The sequence below is a fragment of the Ctenocephalides felis genome, unplaced genomic scaffold (genome assembly GCF_003426905.1).
Source record: "Ctenocephalides felis isolate EL2017-DRISC unplaced genomic scaffold, ASM342690v1 CF-g0.4_SCAFFOLD_01886, whole genome shotgun sequence".
NCBI lineage: Eukaryota > Metazoa > Arthropoda > Insecta > Siphonaptera > Pulicidae > Ctenocephalides > Ctenocephalides felis.
Genome location: NW_020538040.1, coordinates 170,924,089 through 170,934,947, shown reverse-complemented (window position 1 = coordinate 170,934,947; position 10,859 = coordinate 170,924,089). Strand labels below are relative to the sequence as shown.

The following is a 10,859-nucleotide window of genomic DNA, read 5'->3' as shown; positions in this document are numbered from 1 at the left end:
TTTTGTGTATATAAATATAAATATTGCATATTTTAACAAAATTTAATTAACTATTTAATTGAATATACTTAGAAAAACGAAATTATTGAATACAAATAGATATTGTGTTAATTTTAGATATTTAATTTTGAAATTAGATGATTCAGAATCAGATACACTTTCAACCAAATATTCAATCAAAACAATCGGCTTTTTAATAATTTATCTAAAATACTAGTTTACGAAAATGATTGCGAATATGAAAGTGAATGTGTACATACATATAAATGATTTTTTGTAGCAAAACGCAATTCTAGCAAAATATAATTAACAATTTAATTAAACATACCTAGTAAAACGTAATTATTGAAGGCACAAACTGATATTGTGCAAACACAGCCGAGTAAGTTTTGAAGAACTGTATTTAACCGCAAATTTGTGACACTGAACATTTAAATATTTAATATTATTTTTGTCATATTGTTCATTCATTTTAACCACCGATTGACGTTCTTAATCACCGTACGTAACCATTTCTGTCTGCGTAAAAATACTACTGATTATACACTGATTTTGACAGTTCTCTGCGCATTTGTTTGTGAACAATATGCGGCATGTTCACGTTGCACAACTTACCAGCACTTCTTCAACTGCGGTAGACGGATCACCGGCAGTCAATGTTTTCTGAAAAAAAGCGCATCTCAACTTTTTACAAAAACATGTGGGGCGCATGGCATCGTGCTTAAGGCAAATTTCTGGAACTTCCCGTATCAAAAATTATTATTTTTTTAAAAACAAATAACATTTTTGAAAAAAATTTACTTTGAAAAAATTAGATTTTTGAGAAACTATAAATTGGACAAAAAATTACTTTTTTCTGAAAAAAAAAATGTTTTCTTTATTTTGACATATTTTGGAAAATCTGAACTTTTTTTCAAAGCAATCGTACTGCTTTAACTGCATAGAGACGAAATATCGAAGCGCGTAAGCGCCGCGCCGCCGTCTAACGAGTAAGCATTGGTACGGAACCCATAGGAATGTAAACAAAATTTATACTTATTGTTCAAATCTCTATAAAATATCTGATAATTTGATGTGCATATGTCTAATGATCATTTTTGACCGCCAAATGGCATTTCTTTTACTTTTTTCGTTAAATCTCCGAAACCGCTAGACCTGCCCTCATGAAAATTTGATCAATTCTTCATCTTGTTAATACAAGTAAAATGTTTTTTGAATTATTAAAATCGGACGCTCCGTTCTCTTAAAAACTGAGTTACCATTTTTGGCACTTTTTGCCCCGTATCTTCGAAATGGCTAGACCTGCCTTTTCCAAAAACTAATCAGCACGTCTCCTTATTAATACGAATCGAATGTTTTTTGAATTATTCAAATCGCTCCATCCGTGTTCCCGAAATCGTCGACGAAAATTTGTATCCGCACACACAAACGCAAAAATATTCAGACACCTCTGAAACGTAAAGATATATAAAAATTTCCATTTTCGATTTTTTTCGATTACTATAACTCACCCTAGGGGAAGTTAATATTGACGATTTATGTCTTTTACTTTTAGACAGATAACCGGCAGTAAATGTTTTCCAAAAAAAGCTCATCTCAATTTTTTACAGAAAGAATGACCATTTATGTCTTTCACATTTAGCATTTTGATATTATGTCTATTCTTATTTTCACGAAGTTGTATCAAAAATTTTAATTCAAACCGTCATCCGGTTTAATAAAATTGAATGGATGAATTTGTATCTATCGGCTAATAGAACTTTGTTGCTTGAGTTTTTTCTCATAAAAATTAATGATTTGTATTTATTATTTTCTTAAATGCGTTTATATCCTTTTATTGTTTTATTCAAACAACAATAACGACTCTTACTAATCTTTTAACTATTATTAAACATATTTATTTATGTGTCATTCACAATGAATGGCGTAATTTATATACAAGTAACATGCTTAAAATTTTCAGAGTTTGATCACATAATTTAATCGATTGTTTTTATTCAATTTCATTATGCATTTGAATTGTTTTTAAGTTTTTAAATTTTACAACAGATTGATGATTTACCGGATGCTGTTGAACAAATTAAAACTCCTATGTTCGCGTCTGATCAAATAATAAACTAGTGGGGCGCATGGAATCGTGCCTTAAGGCAAATTGCTGGAACTTCCCGTACCGTAATTAAACATTTGAAGAATAAAAATAATCAGTCAACAAAAATGTCTATTAATATTATAAAAACTAGAATTGTCATTATTTGTTCCTTGTAGACAAAATGTGAAAACTTATTAGATTAGACGACGTTGATGATTTTCTTATCTACTAACGCGAACGAAAATTGCATGATTGCAGTGACGCGCCAACCAACTGAGCTATAACGACATGCTCACGCACAACGCTATGAGTGGATGTATCTTCGAAACGGCTGGACCTGCCCATACCAAAAACTAATCAGTACGTCTCCACATCAATAGGAATCGAATGTTTTTTGAATTCTTCAAATCGGTTGATCGGTGTTCCCGAAATTTTCGACGAAAATTTGTATCCGCACACACACACATATACATACATCCATTTTTTCTACGGTATGTCAAAATATTCAGAAACCTTGAAACGTAAAGATATATTAAAATTTTCATTTTCGATTTTTTGCGATTACTATAACTTACCCTACGGGAAGTTAATAAATCAATCAATTTATTGATAAATTAATAAAATAGGTTTTATTCAAAGGGATATGGTTGAGGGTGGTCTAAAAAAAGTGATATTGCAGTCGAAGGTGTGAGAAAAGTCATATTTTTATCAAGTTTGTGATTTAAGTTCTACTTTAAATCTTTCAGAAGAGGTTTTAAATCAATATTTATTTGAGTTTCTACAAATAAATACGACGTAAAATTGAGAATTTTTTGAGGTAAAGTGTGCAGATATTTTTGGAATTAGTGGAAGTAAAGAATAAATTAATAGATGATTCATGTAAAAAAAAATATTTTCATGCAGTTATAATGAATTATATACAATTATTATTGTATATGAAATGTCTCAACATCTTAAATAAATAAATAGATTGTTAACTAAAGCAATAATTTTATTACAAACGAAGTAGATGAAGTTATCCATATATATACAAGTACGAAGTTGTCAGCGCTTGCACTAATCGAGCTTTAAATGAAAGCTGAAGTTATTTTCTAATATGGCAATACAAGAGCTATCGATGGAGGTGACAGGTTCGTTTGACTCTTGGCGGCTCAATTAAGACATTAAATTATTTTTTTAAATTGCAGTAGTGTTTAATTAAGTGGCGTATGTTATTTTAATAACTAAAAATGTGACTGATCTAATATTTCGTTCGTATTTGTGTTTTATACGTTATGATTTGTGCGCAACTCTGTTTGACAATTGTATTGTTAAAATAATAACAATATAATCATCCCTTATGGAAGTGAAGTAACAATTACTACCTGCATTAGCAATGCTTCCTCTTAAGTTTAAATATCGTTACAACATTTGTCTTTTATAATAAGCTTCTACTTGACACCTTTCTCTAATAGAATGGAAAGTGGAGACATTTCCAGTCTGACAGGTGCTGGTGCAGATGTGCACGGCATCCTGTATTGTGATGGAAACAAATTTTATAACAATTTAAATAGTGATCAGTCTTATTTAAATAAATACAACGCAAATTTAGAATTAGAAAAAAGAAACTTTGATTTCCAAACTAATATTGATGGGTTGTCGGGCTCCAAGACTGCATTACGAGATGTAAACTCTTTAGACTTTAATGAAATGCAAAAACCTCATTTCTCAGATGAGGACTACGTCCCGATTAAAACCCCAGATAGCTTTAAAAATGACTCAGATTCTGTCAATAAAAGTTTATCTGATGAGTTTCTAGAGTCGGGTGATAATAGTAAACATAGTGTTAGTAACAGATCATATTTTCCAAATAGTAGTTTAGAGTCATTAGATATGATAGAGTCTCCACAGTCACTGATGCATCACAGTACATGGCCTGTAGAAAGAGGAATTTCCAGTTGGGCGAACACAAATCATGCTCAGAGTTTTGACTTTCAAAAAGGCTATCAATCACAACAGTGTAATAAAAGTTTACCAGTGCATTTGTATTCCAGCATGGAGAGTCCAGAAATGTTTGGTTCTAAAGTGAAATGTGTATACTCTTTATTATCTATGTTAGGGTCACAGAATTCAATTGATATGAGCAGTGAATTTCTAGAAATGAGTAAGAATTTGGAATGTTGTGTTGCAATGCGGCAAAGTGGGTGCATTCCATTGCTGGTGCAACTTGTACATTCAGATCCTGATGCAAGTACGAAACAAAAAGCTGCTTTAGCATTATACAATGTAATAAGAGCCAATCCTGATGATAGATCTGGGCGTAGAGAAGCTAAAGTATTTAAACTTCTACAACAAATTCGTGTTTTCTGTGACTTGCTTCGGCTTCAAATATCTGAGAACGAAATGAATAAAATGGATTTTAATGCACAGAACGGTCAAGATATACACCCAACATCAGTTATTGGAGTTTTAACCAAAATAAGTTTTGATGAAGAGCATAGGCATGCCATGTGTGATTTAGGGGCATTGCGTGCAATTGCTGATATAATCACTTTGGATCATGCAGCTCACGGTAATATTACTATGAATATGAGTTGTATAACAATAAGAAGATATGCAGGAATGGCATTAACAAATCTTACTTTTGGTGATGGTAAAAATAAATCACTTTTATGTTCTTTTAAAGATTTTTTGATGGCACTTGTCGCACAGTTGTATTCTGAAAATGACGAACTAATGCAAGCATCTGCAAGTGTTTTAAGGAACATGTCATGGAGAGCCGATGCCTCTAGCAAACAAATTCTAAGAGATGTGGGAGCGGTATTGGGCTTGACACATGCTGCGATGAAAAGCAAGAAAGAAACTACTTTAAAGTCAATACTTTCTGCTTTATGGAATTTATCAGCTCATTGTTCTTTGAATAAAGTTGATATTTGCTCTGTTGAGGGTGCCTTAGGATTTTTAGTGGAAATGTTAAAATATAAGGCCCCAAGTAAAACTCTAGCTATTGTAGAGAATGCTGGTGGAATATTACGAAATGTATCTAGTCATATAGCCCTTAGAGAGGACTACAGAGAAATACTTCGACATCATAATTGCTTAACAATATTACTACAACAATTAAAATCACCAAGCCTCATAATTGTCAGTAATGCTTGTGGGACATTATGGAATTTATCTGCTAGGAATTCAACAGATCAACAATTTTTATGGGAGAATGGTGCTGTCCCTTTATTAAGAAGTTTGATATATTCTAAGCATAAAATGATATCTATGGGATCAAGTGCAGCTCTCAAAAATTTGTTAAATGCAAAACCTGAGTGCATCAATTTCTTAAGTGATTCTTCTTCTAAAGGAGTTCCAAATCTAACTACATTGGGTGTAAGAAAACAAAAATCTCTACATGAGTTAATAGATCAAAATCTTTCAGAAACTTGTGATAATATAGATAGTGTGGCCGCTAATTCTAATGGATATAGCTTACAAATACCTTGTAACAGAGAGAACAGAAAAGTAATAAATCGTAACTTTTTGTCGCATAGCAGCAGTAATTCTTTATTGCAAAAGGCATCTAAGTTTGATACGCTAAATAGATCTGAAAGTAAAGATTCAATAACAAGTGCACAATCAGACTCTGTTTATGAAAGGGCTTTGAGGCGATATTTAGTGACTATACCTGATTATCATAATGAGATATATAATAGTTCTGCCCCAAAGATAAATTCCACAAGTTTGAATGATGAAAACATAAAGAAGAAGGAAGGTTTCATGAGTTTCAATGAGTATTCAAAAAAACTACAGAATGAATCAAAAATCTCCTTTTATAATGTACCAATAAGAAGTAATTATTCAGAAGCCGATTGCATGGAGATTGCACAAGATCAGCCTATTGATTACAGTAGAAAATATTGTGAACAGAAAATTGGCAATAATGACATTGTAGAAACTGTAAGTACTACAAGGAATATGAATGAAGAAAGCTTTGGTGATTATCAAGAAACAGATTTGGATCAACCGACTGATTATTCATTGAAATATGGTGAAAATGCATCTGACTCAATAACAGATTTACCAAAAGAAGCAACCACAAAACAATATTATGAAGCTCAAGATGCTGACTTTGTACATGAAGATACAGTAAAATGTTATTATACAGAAGGTACACCATATGAGACAACACCTTATAATTTTTCTACCACAACATCTATGACTGATGTAAGAATGTTGCCTCAAGCTGAATCAAATAAAAGTAACGATGAAAAAGTTGAAGAGATATGTGATAAAGTCAGAGACAATATGACTATTAGTGATGAGAAAGACACTTGTTCTGATTACAATGATGCAGCTGTTGAACAAAATATGCTTACCATGAAAACTGAGGATTACACATCAAAATTCAGTTCAGGTATAGGCAGTCCAGAAAAACCAGTCAATTACTGTGAAGAAGGCACTCCAGGATACTTCTCACGTGTTAGTTCTTTGAGTAGCTTGGATGGCTTTAATGGAAGCAGTTTGAAAAATGTAGATACTTTAAATGAGGTTCAGGAAAACAAATCTCCAAATGTATCTAGAGACAAAGGGACTTCTAGTGCTAAAGCAGTGTCTTTTGTACAAGGACCAGATTATGCACAAGAAACGCCATTGATGTTTTCTCGTAGTTCTTCTTTAGGTTCTTTATCTAGTACTGAACACCCAGAAATTATAGATGATCATAACTCTATTGTATCCGACTTCAGTAGACTGACAAGTGGTGTAGTGTCTCCAAGCGAACTGCCAGATTCCCCAACACAAACTATTCCTCCAACGCAACTCGCAAAGCCAAATCATAAAGTAGTCATTCCTGAAGGGGATATTGATAAAGACCATGTAACAACTTATGCGGAAGAAGGGACACCAGCACATTTTTCTTGTGTTACCAGCTTAAGCGCTTTAACTATAGATGATGATGAAGAAGAACATATTTATAAAAATAAATCAAGTAATAATTCTACAGGAAATGAGCACCAATTAGTATCAGAAGGTGATGACGAAGATGATGATATTCTTGCAGCTTGTATCAACATTGGCATGCAGAAACCACGCATAGCCATGCCTGTTCATTCTACTCCAAAATATGAACCCAAAGTTAATAATGATACTGTGAGACATTACTGTACTGAGGGTACACCACAAACAGTATCAAAAGCACCAAGTAATTCTGATCTATCATTTAATGATATGCAGTCCTTTGAATCTGCTGATGAAATAACAGTAAGGAAAGGAATCAAACAAGGAAATGATGCTATGGATGATATTTTATCGGATAGTTCAAATTCTTCTAATGAAAACAAGGACCTTTTAGGAGAATGTATACAGTTTGGAATGCATAAGGTTTGTTTGATTTTTTTTTGCCAAAGTATAGTTATTGCAATATGAATTTATTGAATTGAATGTGAATTTTATAATATTTTAGGTTAATAGGAAGAACAGAAAACCTGATCAAACTAGTCCTCCTACCAATCTGAAACAGTCTGATAATGCTTCAAACTATTTGATTCCCAAAGATGAATTAGCTCTTTATGCTGTAGAAGATACACCTTATAATTTCAGTGTATGCTCAAGTATCTCAGATTTGACTATAAATTCTCTGGATAAGCCAAAAAGTGAAATTGGACAAATGTGAGACTAATAGTTATGAATTATATATTTAATGAATAATATTTTTTGTACATGTTTTATTTGTATATTTCAGATGTGACTCTGATGATATATTGAAAAAGAATATTTCACATGAGCCGTCTCCACAAAAAGATTTTTCAGTCACATCAGCATTGGCGGGTAAATAATTAAAGATATTACTTTTTCACAAATATATCGAAATAGTAAATTATTTGGTACATATATTAAATTATGTGTAAAACATTTACTAAATTTGTTGATATATATTTGATTTTATTATTAAATTGTTCATCACATTTTATGTTCAATTATAGAAAAGGCAAATCTATTGCAAAGAATGCAGAGAACAAACGAAGAATTATTGGCAAATGATCTGCCTGTTAACAATTTGCATTCCTTCAGCTCATCAAGCGTCGAATCTTTTGATTCCCCTGATGGTGAAGGAAATTTGTTTGAACAATGTATTAAATCTGGTTTACCAAAACAAAAGTCATCAAGTTCAAATACTAAGAGAACTTCAGCACGGACTTTGAATAAAACATTCCGTGATCATGCTGGTACATCAAAAGAAAAGATAAGATCACAATATAGAGAAAAGAAAAGTATGTCCCATATTCCTACGTTTACAAACTTTATGAAAGAAGATCAAGATGGAAAAATATCCCAAGAAGAAGTAGATGGCTTGGACCTATTTAAAGAATGCATTTACTCTGGGATGCCAAAAAATAGGACAGATAATGTTGTGCCTGATTATGAAGAAACACATGTGGCTGATCGAGTGAATAAATCTAGTGATAAAGTGAATGATATTCACAGTGTGGTAAGTATTATTCTTGAACAATGTAGTTCTTGAAAAGTAAATATTTTTGAAAAAATATTATAACAGAGAAAATATGTTTTTAGTAATGATTGTGATATAATTCAATGACTTTTGAGAAAATCTTTCAACAGAAATTATTTTTTAATTTAGAATACATATCTGAAATTTAAGTAAAATTAGCAATTTTATTGACTTCATATTTCCATTAAGTTATAATAGTTGTTTACAATTCAGTTGAAATTGTTTTTTCATATATTTTCAGAATGAACAAATGACTCATGAAAGGCATGATATTGATACAGCTAATAAACAAATTGAAAATGAAAAACAAATTGGTACAAGTTTTATAGTTCAACCAAAATCTGAGGAGTTCGACTGTGATAAAACATTTACATCATCTGATCAATTTGGTCAAAAATTAGAAATGAAAGTGCAACATGACGTTGAGAGGAGTGTTACAAACAATGGTTCTGAAGACACATGCAGCTATGATATGTCATTCCCTAGCATCAGCTGTACGATTCCTAACGTTGTGAATTTAGATCAAGACAGTGAAGACGTCAGTTTATGTATCAGCACAACGCTCAATGAATCAGAAATAAATCAAGAAAAGAATGAAAATAATTCTTTGATGAAGTCAGATGAAAAGTATAGTCCATTCAAACATCACAACTTTAATAAAGTTATGTCAAATTCTTCGATAATTGAATATGAAGCGACAAAATTAGCAAAAGCTTTAGAAAGTAATGAAAGCATGCAATATTCCATGTTAGATCAAATTAAACCACCGTCTCCCATGGGAAGTTTGCTTTCCCTCTCACAAAGTATTTGCAGTAATGTAGAGTTAGATTTTGAATCAAACACTGCTAGTACACATAAAGTCATGAGAAATCCATTGCCTGGAGCATTACTCGTTCGGAGGGCTTTAAATTCTTATTTTTCAAATAATTCCGATAGCTTTGACCAGAACTTAAACAATTCATTATATAACATAGATAGTGTTAAACCTCCATCAGTGATGAATGATTTAGATATGGATAATAGTATAAATAGTGTAGCTAGTATAACATCTGAAATAGCAGATATAAAATTCAGTAACTCACCCCCATTACAACATTCATTTTTAATGAATTCTGTTAATGATATTGAAGATATTAATCCTCCATCTTTGCTTGGTGAGATGACACTTAATGATAATAGCTTATCTGAAATTTCAGAGGCTAAAGATATAACTGTTACTCTTGACAATAATCTACCTCTCGATACTCCGCCCAGTACTAGAAAATCTTTAACACCAAAACAAAATAGACAACTTGCAAAAGAACGTTATTTGACTTACACTTTGCAACAAGATTTGCTTAATAGTGATAAAACATTGAATGCAAGTGGACAAGAAGAGGAAAATACATCTAATGAAACATTAAATGTTACAGTGTCCTCACCAAGTAAATTGAAATTAAAGAAAACTTGCAAGCAAAGAAGACAAGAAGACAGAGCCAGGTTTCAAACTCAGGTATTGGACATAAGTGAATGTGAAACACCAGAGTCAAAGTCACCTCCTGTTGACACAAATACTTTTGTTAAAAAATCAATCCGAGAGAAAAGATTAAGTGATGGCGATCGATTCAAAACGAGGAATTTAGAAGCACAACTTGCTGAAATTGCCAGTAGCAACACAAATATTGATGAAGTTAATGAATTTGATTTTAATCTGGAAGACATTCTAGCACATGAAACAGATTTAGTTTTAGGACGACTGAGTGATGAAACACAAAAAAGTTCTACGAATAATTGTGGCTACTTGAATTCTACTTTGAATGATAGCAAGCAATTATCTGGCCCACCTGCTTTCATTGCAGAATCTTCTCAAATTGCAATATTAGAAAATACTGTAGTCCTAAATAAAACTGCAAACATATAGAAGATTCAAATCAAATTTTAGATCAATCAAAATCCTATGTGATAAATAATGATGAAGAGAATCAGAGTAGTAAAGTTTCACCAGTTCATGCAGCAGGGCCTGAAATAGTTAAACCTTCTCAAAAAGTTCATGACGAAACTGTCACTAAAGTTGTTAGACCTCGTCATAGTAAATCTCCTTATATATCACCCTATAGAAACATGTCTTCCAGGCAAACTTCTAGAAACTCAATTAATAAACCTAAAAGTTTGGCAACGAAGCAAGTGGATTCAAAAACTGTTCTAAACTCCATGCTCACTATGAAACCAACATTATCTAGATTTACAAAATCAAAACTGGACAACAGAAAAAATTCTCCAGGACGAAATTTGGCTAGCAAAAATAATTTTAAC

General features: G+C 31.9%; 1 protein-coding gene across 1 annotated transcript; it reads left to right on the top strand.

The window, feature by feature from the left end:
• Window positions 1-3,407: 3,407 nt before the first annotated feature.
• Window positions 3,408-10,657, top strand: LOC113378059 (adenomatous polyposis coli protein-like). The gene is made up of 5 exons (XM_026618571.1): window positions 3,408-7,438; window positions 7,521-7,726; window positions 7,800-7,885; window positions 8,041-8,546; window positions 8,809-10,657. Exons 1-5 carry the CDS (start codon window positions 3,545-3,547, stop codon window positions 10,465-10,467), a joined length of 6,351 nt encoding a protein of 2,116 aa, XP_026474356.1. The 5' UTR covers window positions 3,408-3,544; the 3' UTR covers window positions 10,468-10,657.
• The last annotated feature ends 202 nt before the right edge of the window (window positions 10,658-10,859 follow it).

Bases quoted from the DNA above. Each gene is read 5' to 3' on its own strand.
- LOC113378059 (XM_026618571.1), top strand. From the start codon at position 3,545: ATGGAAAGTGGAGACATTTCCAGTCTGACAGGTGCTGGTGCAGATGTG. The intron at 7,439-7,520 runs GTTTGTTTGATT...ATAATATTTTAG, and splicing joins TACAGTTTGGAATGCATAAG to GTTAATAGGAAGAACAGAAA. The intron at 7,727-7,799 runs GTGAGACTAATA...TGTATATTTCAG, and splicing joins AAAAGTGAAATTGGACAAAT to ATGTGACTCTGATGATATAT.